Source organism: Homalodisca vitripennis, chromosome 3, assembly GCF_021130785.1.
Source record: "Homalodisca vitripennis isolate AUS2020 chromosome 3, UT_GWSS_2.1, whole genome shotgun sequence".
Classification (NCBI taxonomy): domain Eukaryota; kingdom Metazoa; phylum Arthropoda; class Insecta; order Hemiptera; family Cicadellidae; genus Homalodisca; species Homalodisca vitripennis.
Genome location: NC_060209.1, coordinates 122,655,172 through 122,672,915, shown reverse-complemented (window position 1 = coordinate 122,672,915; position 17,744 = coordinate 122,655,172). Strand labels below are relative to the sequence as shown.

General features: G+C 31.1%; 1 protein-coding gene across 1 annotated transcript in view; it reads right to left on the bottom strand.

The window, feature by feature from the left end:
• Positions 1–17,744, bottom strand: part of LOC124358339 (putative oxidoreductase GLYR1 homolog) — an 87,002-nt gene that overhangs the window by 55,516 nt on the left and 13,742 nt on the right. The window contains exons 4-5 of the mRNA XM_046810640.1: positions 14,233–14,319; positions 4,077–4,283 (exon numbers count right to left, since the gene is read on the bottom strand). Coding sequence (XP_046666596.1) covers positions 4,077–4,283; positions 14,233–14,319 — 294 coding nt within the window. The remainder of the gene's footprint in view (positions 1–4,076; positions 4,284–14,232; positions 14,320–17,744) is intronic.

The following is a 17,744-nucleotide window of genomic DNA, read 5'->3' as shown; positions in this document are numbered from 1 at the left end:
CAGACAGACATGAAAAGTGCTCAGTTCTCTCTAGGCATGACTAATGAACTTTCGGGGGTTATGCAAACAACTCTGTTTGAGCTGTTCCACATAATTGTCTTATACAATAAAATAACCTTTGAATTTCTTTTTTCACGGCCTTTTTCATACCATTGTCTAATGCTCTGAGTGGTAAAAGATTCAATACTAAATCATCAACAACAGTTATGTTGGACGATAATCACACTCATGTTTAGCAAGTGTAGAATACAAAACATGTGTTGTATAAATGTCAACGAACAATGCACAAGAAGTGAAGCATAATACTAGCAAAACCAGCATTCATGTAAAAACTGAAGAACTTCTTTCTTTTTACAGTATATATTTCTATTGAAGAAATTTAAAAACTGATTACTTATGATTTCTTTTAATTAATATTTTCAATCATGCTTTACATTTTATACACTACAAAACCTATTTGAGCTGAATAAACAAGTATGAGTGTCTCTAGTGTTCAACAAATTGGTTTTAGGTGTCACCTTTATACTGTGGAAGTAAGAAGTTTTCTAACAAAGGCTACACATTTTTTTGAGGGATTGGATAAACAAGTTTTTGAGGTGCATTTCTACGGCTTCATTGGAAGCATCTTTTCATTTCTGGGGCAGGAGATCCCTTAGGAGTGGTGGGAGGAAAGAGTTGTACTTCAATCCACCATGCCAGGTCTTCAGTCCTGGTATATTCTTCATCGGTGGGCCCTCTATCATCATGAGATGATTCCAGTTTTTTTAGAGCTTGTTAACGTTTTTTCTTATGAAGAAAAAGGTACACAGGAATTTATGTTACTGTTGGTTGACTTTTATAGGGGTTTGCACCAGAATGTGTAAGAATGGCAGTGTAAAACTTTTGGCCAAAAAATAACTTTCCTTATACATAAATTATAGAAATCCAAATGGTAATGCGAAGTATTACAAAATTCCCCTTTCTTATCTTTTAAAAGTTGAGAATTTTCAAATCTCCTTTGAAATCAGCTGATGGTGTTATTAAAGAATTTTAATATTTCCTCTCTTATCCAATATAGCAGATAGCAGGCAACTAAACATTTTTGAAGAGGATAATATAGAGTATTACCTCAAATTAATCTCTTGATGAGATAGAAAAATAAATAAAATAATCTGACTGCTCTATTTTAAATGGGTACCATTTGAATATAAAATTTTAACTCAACTGGATGCTATATTGAATGGAAACAACTTTGAGACCTATTTACCCAGAACTTTAAACTTGCATGCCACATGGCGTGTATTTACTCCTACAATTAACCATTTTTCAGTGAGGGTACAATTTGTTAATAGTAATTCCACTGTGTGACACCTCATTTTAAAAGAAGATGAATAAAAGAATTAGCTCTAATTTGACTCCATACAGCATGAGGCCTATTTGAAGTTAGAATTTTATCTTTGTTCAGACAGTACACATATTATCTTAAAATGTTGAGTGGCCCCTAGAGCCAAAATTTTAGTTGAAATATGAATAGTTTTGACATTCATCAAAAATTTCCTCAGGTGATTTTACTACATGCACCAAAACAAATTATAAAATGCTCAAAAGGTAAGGTGAAAGTAAGTTTTGCAACACCTAATAAATGTTGTAGGCCTACATGAGGCAAGAAAATTTTTAAAAACCACATAAAAGTAGTAGGTTGTTTACTTTTTAAACACTTCAGGATATCAAAGTTTATTACATTTAAATTTATAATAATGTCTGCTGACCTAAAAATAATTATATTTCAGCAAATTTCAAATACAATTAAAAACTTAAAATCTGAAATAAAAAACTATATAATTTTATTATTTTAGTCAATTAGCTTCCATTATTAATTGTACTTATTTAATTGCCATGATTTGAACTTTATTTATGATAAACAGTTTTTATGGGAGTGATCTTACCAACATTTTGTTAGTTTATTTTGATAACAGACTTACAGTGTATAACATTTACATTTGAAAATTTGAAATTACTCCAACCTGTCTTCTACCAACATTTTGTTAGTTTATTTTGATAACAGACTTACAGTGTATAACATTTACATTTGAAAATTTGAAATTACTCCAACCTGTCTTCCAGGAAACAGTTCAGTTAAACTATTCCTAACATTGACAATCAATTTGCATAAGATTAAAAAAGAGGAAATTAATGTTTTGGGCCCAGCCTGCTAATTATACATTAATTCTATTTACATATATATTATTACAGTTTGACAGAAAATTTGCAATCCATTCAGCTTTGCTTTAGCATTAGTAAACAAAGAGTGATTGTTTGATTTTACAAAGTCAGCATTAGCAGAAATCGGATGAGACAAAAACAATGACCTTGAAGTCCTGCCTGACTGTTGAAGGTGGTGTGACCTAGTCCTGCTCATCTTGTAACAGAACTCTCTGCTGTTTATTTATAACATCTATAATTATACCTATTTACAAAAAAAACTACTGCATGTCATAATACATGTACAGCAATATTTTTCACATGTATTGAGGAAATAAAAAAATCTTACTTATTCTCAAAACATATTAAAAATCTTCTTACGTTAAAGCGAAAATGTTAATTTATTTCAAACAATTTCTCATGAAAAATGTAAATGGAATAAATCTGCCCAGTCCTAAAAGATAAATACATCAAAATAATTATAACAACTATTTGTTCAAGTTAAGTAGTTTGTATTCTCAATGTTTATTATTAACTTCTGACAGCTGTGTTTAAATTAATCCTTCCAATTCAGTATTCTAACACTACTAGTATTAAAAGTTTATAAACAATTATAAAAATGAAACAAAGAGTTAGAGAAATCAAGACAATCCTCCAATTTTAATTTAAACACTGTACAGAGATAGAAATTTTATTCAGAATGAAAAAGTACTATTATAAACATATAACTATTACAAAACTAATTGATTTAATTTAATTTATACTAAACTGAATAAAAATTTGTTTAACTGTAATGAAGAAGATACCAAAACTACACAAACAAAGAATAAAGTTATTATTTAACCCTAATTTCTTTAGTTGAAATTTATTAGGATGGCAAAAAGAGCTTCTTATTTTTATTGTGTATAAAATATCCATAAAATATGTACACACATCAAGTATAATTTCATTTTTAACACGTATTAATTAATTTAAAAGAACTGAACTGTAATGCTATCACAGTTTGACATTTTTCTTAACTTTCCTACGCAGGAAAAGTTCAAATAACTTTTACTTAGAACACACTTTTTAAAAATTATAGTAATACTTAAAAATTAGTAGTCAAGCTAGCTCTGCATAAAATCGTTCCCACTCACTATACATTATATTAACTTCACATAAAAATCAAATAATTTCTAATTATTTGAACTTTGTAAGACAGCACAAAGCTTTTGTTATTAAATCATAACTTTTACTCTCCAGAAAATGGTTGAAAAAACCATTGGTTTTATTGCATCACCAATAAAAGATTTAATACTACAATATAAAGTTATTTCATTCATTGAAAGGAATGAAAGATATTTTGTAAGAAAATGTACATATCATGTTTTACCTGCACAACTTGACACAGAACTAAACAATATAAAACGCTGGACAACTATACTCTACGACACATACTTAAAAACCACATAAAACACCAACATGACCTATCAGAGTAATGTTTAACTGATAATGATATTTTATGTACTTATACATGCTAATTGGCATATTCAAAATTTTGTGGGTTTTTCTACGAGAGTGGCATCCGCAATACCAAAATTTAAATGCCAATCCTTGTGACAATTACCTGGAAATGAACAAAATCCAAGAATTTTGCAAAATGTTGGGCATTTTATTATGTATTTATTTCCAAATAAAAAATTAAACTGTCCATAAAGAATTTATAAGTCACATTTCACACAAAAAAGTAAACTAAGACTAAAAGTGTTACTGTTGCATGCAATAAAATACATACAGACATACATAAATAACATACAGAACAAAAAACCCCAATTTAATGTCTAAAATACCCATTGTGAACATCTGTAAAAAATGAACAACTATTAGTTAAAGTTTAAGGATGACAGTTTACTCACAGGTCTTGTTACATTTGCAGGCCGATCTAGAAGGTTTGAGCCAGGTCCTTTTCTCAGAGGACTGAAGGAATTAAGTAGTGGATCATCTCCATTTGCTGTGACTTCATCATGGTCTTTTGTAGAGACTTTCTCTTTCTTGGCCTTCTTGGATGCTGGACCACTTGGTGAGCCATACTCCCTTTTTATAATTATTTTACCTGAATTTTCCTGAAAAAGTTATATTATTGACAAACTTTAAAAATGTGTAAACAAGAAACATGTGCTTGAAATTATGGAGATGTGAGAGATATGTAACTCCTTATCAAAATAATCTGTGGTCCAATTGCTTAATAGTGGTTTCAGAAACCACCAACGATGGATTGCTTGTAAGACAAGACCGCTAGTCTGGCAGCAGGCTGCATTTGTTAACTTTATTTTGGATACCTTTCTAATAACAATTTATACAATAAATTTGAAAATCAATGGTCCAAGACAGGTAATTAAATTTTAGCAACAAAACTTAAAACAATAAGATGCGAACTCGTATCCCTGAATTTCCAAAATGAATATTTTGAGAAGTCACTCTCCAGTTGTTCACTATAAAACTGGCCATAGTTCAAAAAGTTTTGTTAAATTTGCAGGATTTGTTCAATTCATTGTTTAAAATACTTTAAGAAAGATTATATGCAATAATATGGTACATCATTTTATTTAGAACACTTCACCCAGGTCAAATATGAACTTAAAAATTTACTAATCATGTAGTATGTGAAGTATTTCTGAGTAAGTAAATAAAATATTTAGCTCCAGAAATACACTCTTTTTAATATATTTACTATAACAATATGTACAAATTTTAGAACAATATTAACACTATGGAAAAAGAGCAGTTCTATTTTGATACCATATATGTCATTCAGTATAACTTGGTTGCTTAAAAAGATGAATACACAGTTTATACAGATACCAAGTAAACACACTCGTTGAAGTATGGACACAGCTATAGCAGCAGCTGATTTCAACAATGTCGAATTGCTGATGTGCATCATTAATAAACCTTTTGGTTAGCAAGATTGCTGACAATTCATCATCAATAAACTGTAGAAGGGTTAAAAAGAAATTCGGAGAATATTCTATTGAATTGTACACAGTACAGTTTGGAATTTACAGAAAGGAATGCAAATTCAGTACACGACAATATAAGAAGCAGATACGTTAACATCTGAATATAAAGCTAAAGTATATATTGCAATATAAACAGAAAACAAACTGAATGATTGAGGCTCAATGGAAATGAAAAAATTAAGTTCTATAACATAACCAAAATATTATCACTGTATAAGTGTTAAACAGCTCATGTAAAAAAAAATATTTAAGAAGCAGACAGTAGTTGTCATTTTTATAAGAAGCAGACAGACAGTAGTTGTCATTTTTATAACAGGTCAAAACATCAGAGATTCAAAATGGTAATATTTTATTACAATCTCCTCTCTTTTATCATCACCATCATAAGGGACAATGTTAAAGTAGTACATTCTTAGGCTTGGGGAGTCAGCTAATTAATACTGATTCTAAGTCGAACTTAATGTCTCTTAGTTTCTATGGATAATGAAGTATAACCCCTACTAATATCACAACTTGTAAACCTATACAACACACTACAAATTTTAGTTTTTTTTCGAGGATTAATTTCATTAAAAGATTAAACTAACACCACATTTACCACTCAAATATCACAATGTGATTACAGATCAAGGTACTACCTGAGTAACACACCTATAGTTAAACATTAAAGGCAGAAATATACTTGTAAATCGTGTACTAAGCAAATATAACAATTTGCTGAACATTCACACAAAAAAATGAATTTTTATGAAGGTTTAATATTTGTGTTATTACACAAGCTTAAACTAATAGGTATTTTGAAATATAGTTTTAGAACATGGGAAGTTTAATTTAATTACACTATTTTGAAAACAATTATAACATTTGTTATAATTTGAACACTATTATAACATTTTTTGAAAACATTCCATTTTGAGCCTATGACTTAATATAAGTATATTATTTTCTGATTAAGTAAATTTGTTTTCAGTAGTATCAGAAATTTTAGAATATTATTTGGAATTTGTATAGTCTGCCACATAAATTGCATGTAAACATGTTTAATACTTTACACAATATGGCATGTTTTATTAATTTCCTACTATAATCACCATACCCAAATATTTAATATACATTTATTTTTATTTAATTACCTTTCTTTACCACCTCGGAGATTATTTATTGCATACCATTTTAATACATTTGCAACTCTCAATTATTATATATTCAATCAATAATTTAGTCAAATAATTTAATCATTAACATACTTAAATATCTCATCATTCATGCTACATCTCATTTCACCTCTTGTCATGCAACAATATTGATCAAATCTCTATTTAATTAAAATTACTAGATTAACAATTATTTTCCTTCCCTGCCGCAAATTTCAGTGGTATACTAAGTATCCAGAAGCAACAAGTGATAAGTCACAAAAGTGCCTACTTCCGTTAAATTGCTAGAATAATTAATTATGAACTATTTCCTGCAACTACTGGAAAATCTTTCTCCTCCTGATATCAGCAAAGTAAAAGAGAGAAAAAAGTGTTAGCCACTTTTTCTGTATATATTTAATTTTAAATTCTTCTTTTCGCAGTTTTGGGTAATCAACTCAACATTTTTATTTCAATTCAGGACTCTACAGTCCCCCATGCTTGCATGTATTTTTAGTGTAAATGCATGGCTTTAAATAATATATAATATAAAACTACATATAATTTTATATATATATATATATATAAATTATATTGAGCGTAAACAAAAAATGCAGCAAAACTTGATCAAAATCGTATATAATGGGATGTTTAGCTATCACATAACAGAAATGCATAATGCTAATGAATAAGGGTTTATATTTGTGTGATGTTGGTATTGCCAGTTGTATATAACCTATTACTTCTAGTGTTTGACACACACACACACACACACACACACACACACAAATTTTTGTAATATGTAATTGTCATTTTTACAGATTTGTTGGTCTTTATTTGTTTAATAACTTTTAAGAGCCATGAACCTATTCAGGGTTGCCAAAATATAATAATAGAATTATAGAAAGCAATTTAAAAGATCACTGGTACTGGCTGATTTATCAGCTGTGTTTGTGCAGTATTGTAGTAGATTTAACAGAGAGATGTTTATTTTTAATAAGAATTAATACAAAATAAGTCTAAAAAATATACAATTAAATTACATTTTTCCGCATAAAAGTCTCGTAAACAGAAGATACTTTTATTGGCATTTCGTATGAGGTCCGTCCAAAAAATACACAAACTGAAGCCATAAAAACTTTATTTTGCCAAATTTGGTCTACATCGATTTTGTCCCCTTTAAAAGTACTCTCCACTTCCTTGCTAGCACTTATCCCATCTTCTTTTCCATTGTTTAAAGCATCCTTGGAACTCCTCAGCAGTTTGTTTTTTCTTTGTTTCTTACTTTATTGTGCCCAAATTTTCTCACTGATATCCCTCATCATATTTTTGCATATTGAGAATAGGAAAAAGTTTCATGGAGGTGTGGTCTGGCAAATAAGGAGGATGATCAAGGATGGTGACTGAATTATTTGCCAGAAACTGGCTAACAATCAATACTGAATGTGCAGGTGCATAATATATGCATTGTCTAGGATCCATTCATTGCCTTGAGTAAAATTGTTCGCACAAGACGCACATGATCTCTCAAACACTTGACTACTTTGAGGTAGAATTCAGCATTTACTGTTCATCCTACAGGAAGAAATTTGTGATGAACAACACGTTTGACTTAAATATAAAAACTAGGACCATGACTGGTTTTCGATCAGCCTTTTCTTGATTTTTTGTTCGGGGTTCATCTTTTGCTTTCTAATCCTTGGTATGCAATTTCAGTTCAATCTCATACTCGTAAAACCACGATTTATATTACCAGCGATTACCTAACTGAGAAATCCAGCATCGTTTACAAGCGAATTTTTCCAGTTGATAACACATTCTGATCTGGCGTCAGCAGCTTGGTTACGATTTTTGCACAAATGTTTTTAAAACCTAAATATTCGATTAAATTAGTGTGCAGGATTGATTTCCCTAGATTCAGTTCATCACTATCGTTTGGACAGTTTTTCCATGATCGGTAAGGACAAGGGACTGCATACGATAAATACTGTTGTCTACACAGGTGGTTGAATGTTCTCCCGGCATTGCATAATCCCTGATATCTTGTCAGCCATCTTTTAAACACTTAATCCACTTGAAAATGGATGTTTTCTTCAGACCATTATCACCGTAAAAAGCTGTCAACACTTTAGTAACTTCTTGATAAATTTACCATACCTCACAAAAAACTTGATATTATTCATTGCTCCGTGATTTTGTCAATTTTCATTTTCGACAAACAGTAAAAACGAAGACAAAATACTAACATCACATGCACAGCTTGACGATGTACCAACACAGACAGCTCACTGGGTCTCAGACAACTAGCGCCGCAACCCATGGGCGGGACTATGATCTGCATCATGGCCGCTAGCTTGCATAAGTTCATGTACTTATTGGACAGACCTCAGTACTGGTACCAAGAGGGTAACATTTAAATTAATCTAAAAGAACTTTCATCCCGTTTTGAATATCACATATACATTTAAAAAATGTTTTACAATTACTTTTCCAATTTATTTTTTTTAACTGGACATTTTAAATTATATGTACATGCAAAAAAGAGAACTTTTACTTTCACTCAATATTTTCCCACCAGCACAATCAACAATATAAAAACTAACATGTGGCAAAAACACTCAACTATGATGAAAGATTCCACGAAGAAAGATATTTGTCTAACAATTTACAAAAATATACTTTGTTGATTTTTTTCTTATTTATATTACGAAGATAACAACAATTCCATAACATTTTGACACCATTGAATTCTCAAAAAATTTACAAATAAAGATATATTGTCTATTTTCTAAGATAAAGCGATGTTTTACTTTTGATATACATATTTTATACAGCAATAAATTTGAAAGGAGATATTACAGACCCAGCGTACTCATCACAGAACAGTTGTGATTGAACTCTGTCACAGCCATCGCAAACCATTCTGTGCTCTACTGATTAAAAGATAAACTATGAAAACAGGCGTAAAATAGCATAAAATGAGTGTTTAGAACATACCTCAAAATTGAAAGATCCTAAACTGGAATACTTACAGCCTTAGACTCTTTACATGTATAATCAGTTCTTTCCATATCAATAGTATGTTGTTTTCTGAATACTTCCAGGGCCACTGTACGACAGTACAAGTCGTCCATGGTGAGAGGGTAGAGGTCAGGGCGGCCAGGATGTTCGGACAGGTCAATTATAGGGAAACCAGAGGGCAATGGGGTTGATCTAATAGTATTACATTTACTTTCTCTTTGCTTATCTTTAGTTCCTTTCTGAATACTCCAAATACCGCAAATACTCTGTTGGAAAAAATAAAATCAACCTTATAATCTGCTTTGAATTTTACAGCCCGTATGCTGTTTTGTCAGTACAAAAGATCAAAATGTTTTTCTTTTTATGACAAAATATAAGTATTAATTTTTATCCCTAATATTTCATAGCCCTTTTAGCCCCAGAGTCCAATATATCGAACAGAGGTGGTCTAGCTAAAATACCCCATATCAGGTATATTGGACATCTCTAGAATTTAATGCAGCTGGTTTGCTTAATATGTCTAAACACCTTCAGGTTTGTTATTGCGATCGGTGAAGAAAGAGGCTACATATAAAAACAATAAACCTTCCAATTGGCATTGTATTTCTACATCGTTGAGCGCAGTTTGTTTGTTGATTTCAGCTGAATTTGTTGTGTGCTCTCAGTCATAACCCAGATTAGTTTGTGTGATTGAAAGTGTTTGTTTATCGTGTGATTTATTATGTTATTAGTAAAAAATTAGTAAATGTGGCTTCTGGAGGGAATAGAAAAAATATTAAAAAATGTTTGTGTAATATGTAAGGTGTCCATGGTGTTTGTTTTGGGCAACACAAATGCTAGGTCACGTAAGAAAGATTTGTTTATACAAAATGTAGTAAACATATTACATTATATATCTCATACTTCTTTTAAAAATGAAACAAATTTCAGTATTATTTTATCTTACAATTGTTATAAATTTAAAAGAACATGAACAAGTATACATATTTGTACACTGTTACAAAGTGTATTTGTGAAAATATGTGCAGAAGTACTTATGCAGCAATACAATGAATTGGATATATCTCCTGCATTTGTCAAGGTAAGTTCTTCAAATTTTGTGTTTCATAAAATATGTGTGCAACAAAATTATTTCATTTTTCATAGGCAGCAAATCTTTTCTACCTTTCATGTATGACCAAACTAAAAAAACTCACAAATTATTTTTTTGTATGTACACATTTTTAAAGGAATGAACTGTAAAAGTACTGTTTTAACTATTGCATTTAAAAGTACTTATTTGTGAATAATTATTAAAAAACTCAAAATTATCTTCAAAAATAAGAAAATTAAGTTATATTTTGACTCAATTCTGCACTACGACCCACTATCACCGTGGGCTTTTTATAAGTCCATCCATGAAAAAATGCTGGAGTAAAAGCTGACCATTTTCCCTTCTCGGTGTCACTCAGTAAGGACCAAAATATAAATAAAATTATGAGTTAATAGCATTGTAAAAGAGTTCTTGTAAAAGAGGTATTTTATGTCATATAAATAATATTGTTTTTAATAAAGAAAACAAAATATTATAAATTAAGTTTAGTGGCTTGTGGAACATCACATGAGCGATTAATATGTTATTTTTAACATATTTTAGATTTTAGATATTATTTGTCTTAAAAATAAACTACTAGTGCCTGTATAGCACCTTCTATGGCCCATATGAGCTAATGGTTTATAAAATAATCAATGACAATTTGAATGGCAAAAACAGGTATTATTGTCAAAATACATTAATTAAAACTGTTAATCCGTTAACCATCATGTATTCTGTATAAATGTGGGTTTTACTTTTTTTATTATTAATCTACCTATCAATTTTATTGTTTTTTGATAGTCAAGGTTTTCTGCAATTTATTAAGTATGACATAATTGGGATTTAATTCATTCATAATGTTCATATTTATAAAGTATTCAACAACAGTTCCAACTATTGATGTTCTATCTTGACTATTATAGTATAATAAAACCTAATTTGTTTCCACAACTATTAAAATACAAAACAAGAACAATCATCTTTATAATATGTTACAAGAAGTATTACAATATGTTTTGAGGACTAAAATTTACACTCTTCTTAAGGTGTGAAAAACATCCTAAGACATTAAAAAAACTAAAAAATTATTACCATTAAGACCAATGTAAATACATTTGCTAACTCTCTACCAAATCTTATGGTGTAACACACATAATTATCAAACTCAATGTTGCCCATATAGAAATGAAGCGTCACCCAAAATTTCAAGTCTGTAGGTCAGTTCATTTTTGAGATATTGTGCAGAGAGACAGACAGAAATTAAATTTGTCAACTAAGCAAGTAATAGGCTCCGCTGATGCTAAGTCAATTATTTTAACTTTGAGTGGGGAGTCCCTTGCTGCATTTGTTTAGTTTTTTAATGTCAAGAGATTTTTCACAATGAAGAAGAGGGTAGATTTAAATTCTCAAAACACAGGGTTATACTTTTTGTAACATATGCAAAATGTCCAAAATTTTAGTATCCTTGCAAGCAAATCATGCATCTCAATGATGTAATTAATTTTAAGTTAAATTCAAACATCTATACTTTTTGATCCAAGAGTAGTGCAGGAAGACGGGATGGGGTGTGGAAATTGGCATTCTTCCAAATAACTATTATTCTCCTTGGAAATGCCTAAGGACATCTCACTATCCAGGTGAAGATGTTCGGTAACACTTCTGTTGGAGATCCAAACTTTCTGAGCCAATAACTAATAATTACTATCCTCAGATACGGTTGGATCATCTCACTATACCAATGTAAGTCCCTAATTCCCTTATTTGCTAAAACAAGCTCTTAAAAGCCTGTTGCAGTTAGAGAGAATAACTTGCAAAGATTGGGATTTTTCTAAATACCCATAACTAATCCCAGGGAAGTTTTGAGATATCTCCACCTGATGAATCCCTTTTCGAGATCCAGAGTTCAGTGTTTGGAGCAATAAGATATTTTGACATATAACTGAATTTCTCCCAACAACCATGACATCTCACCTTATAGGCCTTATAAAGATAAGAATAACCAATTATGTTATACAGAATTAAAAAAGAATCACTGCTTAATACACCAAGATGGTGTGGGATGTAGATTATTGGTCTCCTCCCAATAAATATCACTGACTTAAAGGATGCTTGAGAATAACTTGTCATGTGTCTGAGAATATAAGATGGATACTACTAACACTACTACTACAAGTATAGTATTGAATCTAGGGGAATATGGTGAAGCATGACTTTTGATCTTTATTGTGTTTCCATTTTCCTTCTCGGGAAATCCCAGATAGAGTAGTTCTGCCAACCATGATTCCTCAAGGAGTCCGAACATTCACGTGGAATTAAGACTCTGTGTAGCTTTTCTGTTTCAACTTCATGCCAGCTTAGGATGCATATGTGTTTCCTGCACATCCTGACAGAATCTTCATGTATCACCTTCTCTCAAGCCAAGCTTTCTCAAGTGTTCATTGGGCTTTCAATATACTGCAGGGAAGCCTGTCAAGATACACTTCTCAGCTCACCTCTGATTGTAGTTCCTGAGTAGTTCTTTGGTTTGCCTTAGTCCTAGATTTTTTTTGGCTACATCTCTTTCCCTAAATTATCCTTAAAAGAATGAGGTAATCAACCCGCATCCTGATTCAGATCTTGTTAAATATGTAGAAGCTATTTTTCTGGGTAAATGTTGTCCAGCTTCATCATTCCCTGCAACTCTTCCTTGTCCCAGTATCCAGAGGAGGAAAAGTTTATTGTTTTGTCCCTCATCATTGTGAGTCTGCATACAGTTCTATAACGAATTGGAGCTTTTCTACATCATAATGGGAGAACTTTAAGTATTCTTACTGCTGCTTCGTTGTCAGGCAAAATGGTAACGTCTAATTTGCTGTAGTTTTTTAATATAAAACTGTGCACAGTTTCCAATGCCTCGCACCTCTGCCAGATCAATTTTCGGGGATTCTTTCAATAATTCAAAGTGTTTAGTTTGTAGCCGAAATACACCTATCCAGTTCACTCATGGCTGCTTGAACTTTCTGAATTTGTGGACACACAAAAATTTAAAATATAAACTGCATATCTTAATAATAACTAATTCTTAGAATACTGTACACAAGTTTTGTAGCAATATATGTTACTGCAAACTCAGTATGTTACAAAGAAAACTTAAATAGACCCATTACTTTTTAGTTAAACTATTAGAATAATTGAAGAACAAGTTTTCTATCCACAAACAATGGAAAATACAAACTCAATTTTTTTCAAGTTACATTTGGAGTATGGTTATTAATTTTTAACATATTCCAAAATGTTTGACCTGCATACTTGATATTATATTTTAACTGGCTTTGTAAAAGAATGTATAAATTGAAGTCTTTATAGCATTGTTATACTTAAACATTTTAAGAATCAATTTTGAATATTAGTAACAGAAATTCTAATTAAAAATAGGTTTTTATGGTGACTAAACAACAACTGGGCTTATATCTGTATAGCATGAACAAGAGACTAAGAGACCTAATGTCTCGAATCATTTTATGTAGGCACATGATAAGCTATACTTCATCTGTATTTATATTCTGATTGTATAACATTTCATACTCTAAATTAAATTTATTTCCAAACTCTAACATAAATGTTCTTGAGAGTAATATACCCAACCAAAATACAAAATTTCCAATTAAACCAAGCATTAATCCATATGTTAATGAACTAATTATAAAATAAGTGAAAAAATGTTCACTAAAAAAAATGTCTATTTTGTTCAAAAGGACATTCATCTACAAGACAGGCATCATCAGATATTTACACATATATCAAATCAAAAATAACTTTAAAAAATCAAATCATACATATTTACCTTTTTCTGAGCCTTAGGTTTTGTTTTCTTTTCATTGTCAGATTCAACTAGACGGTCAAATATTGCATCAGAATCATCTTTCATACTCTGAAATTCAAAACAAAAACATTAGAATAGAATGATCTAAACACATTCATCATAAACAGACTGATCAACTGAGATGAGTGCTACTCTTAAACTATATAAATTAAGGCATGTTTTTTTTTAAATATTTTCCAAGTATGTATTTTAAAATACACCATTTAATTCAATAAGTCCAAAATCAAATTATACCATTTTAAAATAAAAATTAAACCAGTAAACATACAAAAATTTATCATAAAAATCTGAAAACTGCAACTTTTCTCTGGTCTTATACACAATTGCTAAACAGAGTTTCAAGCACTTGTCATGGCTTTCAACAGTCATTGAAATACCACTCCACACTGTGTGGAATTTTGTATCATGGCACTTTATGTTTCGAGGTTGTAACTGGTCAATGCGAGAACGTGAACCTTAAAATTACAGAAAATGTCTCATTTTTTAAATGTTCCTAATATGCATCCAATTGCTTTTTAGTTTTTCCTGTTAAGTGTATTTTTTTAGTATACAATCAAACCTCGATAACTTGAACATTAAGGGACTTCAGTTCTGTTTCAAGTTAGGTATAGTTCGAGATATGAATGGCTGAAGGTTATAGTTTTATGGAATCTGACCTACAGAGATAAACGAGATACAGAGATAAAGAAAAGAAAATTTGAGTTTCAGAGGTAAAAACTATGTTGTATTACACTTACACTTCTCACTGATACGTGGGTGACTTGCAAAGGACTGGCAGGCAGTAGACAGGGAACTTACTGACAGGTCACAACACAATTCTCTAAGCCTGCATTGTATTCTTGGGGTTTTTGAGATAGTGAGGTAAGAGAAAAAAAGTTTGAGCTATAGAGGTAAAATTCAACTTGTAGAGGTCAATTAAAAAGAGACTTCGATGTAATTGTTGGACTACAAGTTATAGCCTACAGGTAAAATTACTCTGAACTTTGACTTACAAATTTAGTCGTAAAGTCTTTTTACAAAAGCCATAATTTTGTTTACGTATAACTCTCGAATTATTACAACTCTAAAATAACCATCTTTCTTTAAGATTACTTTTTACTCTCTATAAGTATAACCTTTTGGATATAGAGAAAACTTGTTAACAACATGTGTTTTACATTCTTGAAGCTCTTTTTTTATTGGAAATTATATATTAATTTAAACAAACTCTCCAATAATATAAGTTTTTATTTTTGTGAGGCCTTTCATACTCAATGAGAACATCTTCGGACCCACACAAGTGAATAAAAGTAATAATAACAAACAATTTTGTACTAAATAAAAACATATGTCATTAAAAATACAAAGAGATAATATTCTATGACAGGACAGTTTGTTATACAAGGTGTGTTCAAAAAGTATCGTGAATTTTTGCAGGTTACGTATATTCGAATTTTGATTATTTTTTTTGTGGCGTTATGTTGGTACATATGTCTCTCACTTATGTTGACAATTTCAGCCATTTTGAATGTTCAGTTAATTGTTGGCAGCTGCTTTGCTTGCACGTGTTTTGGTTCGTCTTCGATTTTTACCTATTCAAAAAAATGGAACAAAGAACCTGTATCAAATTTTGTGTGAAAAACAAAATTAAGTGCGCGGATGCATTCCGAATGTTGACTGTGGCATACGGAGAAGCTACTTTGGTACAAAATGTTTTTAGAAGGCCGAGAAGATGTGAACGACGAAGAGCGTGCCGGACGCCTGAGCACTTCAACAACAAACGAAAAAATTGATGAAGTGAAGAAAATGGTATTGGCCAATCGTCGTTATCACTGTTAGAGAAATTGCTGAGGACCTAGGCATATCGATTGGCTCGTTCCATTCGATTTTAATCGATAATTTGGACATGAGACGGGTCGCCACAAAATTTGTACCAAAATTGCTCAATTTCGATAAAAAACAGCATCGCATGAACATTGCTAATGAGATGTTGGAATCTGTCCGCGACGAATTTGCTCTGGAGGGTCATAACTGGTGATGAATCGTGGGTTTATGGTTATGACGTGGAAACCAAAGCTCAATCATCTCAATGGAAGCTGCCGCACGAACCAAGACCGAAAAAAGCATGCCAAGTTCGGTCAAATGTGAAAGTTTTGCTGACAGTTTTCTTCGATTGCAGGGGTGTGGTGCATCATGAGTTCTTGCCACAAGGCAGTACGGTGAATAAGGAATATTACCAAGTTATGCGCAATTTGCGCGAAGCAATCCGCCAGAAACGCCCGAATTTGTGGAAAAACAAAGATTAGCTTTTGCACCACGATAACGCCCCTGCTCACACATTGCTGCTTGTACGCAACTTCTTGGCCAAAAACAACACACTAATGATACCGCAGCCACCGTATTCCCCAGATCTGGCCCCCTGTGACTTTTCTTGTTCCCGAAACTGAAGAGGCCCATGAAAGGACAACGCTACAACACGATTGACGAGATAGAGACGGCATCGAAGGAGGAGCTGAACAAGATACAAAAAAAATGATTTTTTGAAGTGCTTCGAAGATTGGAAAAAACGTTGGCACAAGTGTATTATATATCCCAGGGGGATTACTTTGAAGGGGACAAAATAGATATTCACGAATAAATAAATAATTTTTGAAACTACACAAAATTCGTGATACTTTTTGAACACACCTCGTATATATATATAAAAACTAAATTTAAGATCAAATAAAGTAACGGTGAATTTTGAAAAGGCCCAGGTTTGTTGTTTACCAGATTATTTTGGTTCTTTTTTATAAAAATTGTTTCATATGCATCGAGGAATTTTTTATTTTGTACTTCTTTTAATAATTTTGCATTTGAAAAAGAGTGTCCAGTTTGAATTGCATGTTTTACCATTGCTGATCTTTCTTCCTGTTGGTATTTTAAACATGCCCTATGTTCCTTAGCTCTCCGTTTTAACATTCTTTTTGTTTGGCCAATGTATTTTAAATCACAATTGTTACAATTAATTAAATTCCAGATTTTTCTTCTTCATTAATTTTATTCTTGGGATTCCCTAATATATTCTTTAATTTAATTTTGGAATTTGTAGATACATTAATATCGGCATGTTTCTTAAAACTTTCAGCAATATCTGTAGATAGATTGTTGTAGGAAAAAGATATCCATTTTTCAGGTTCTTTACTTTTGATTTGATATAAAGTTGTTCTCGAATTTATTTCAATAATTTTCTTTTTCTTGTTTATCATATTGTCAATCATGTTAGTTTTGTAGCCATTAAATAAAGCAATTTCCTTTATTTTCTTAACTTCTTTTTCATAATTTTCTGTTGATAATGGAGTATGTAAAAGCCGATGGATTAAATTGTGAAAAGCTGTTTTTTTTGTGAAGTGGGATGAAATGAATCAAATGGGATGAATCTATCATTTTGTGTTGGTTTTCTATATATATCTAATGCAAAATGGCCAGTCGTATTTTTCATAATTATTAAATCG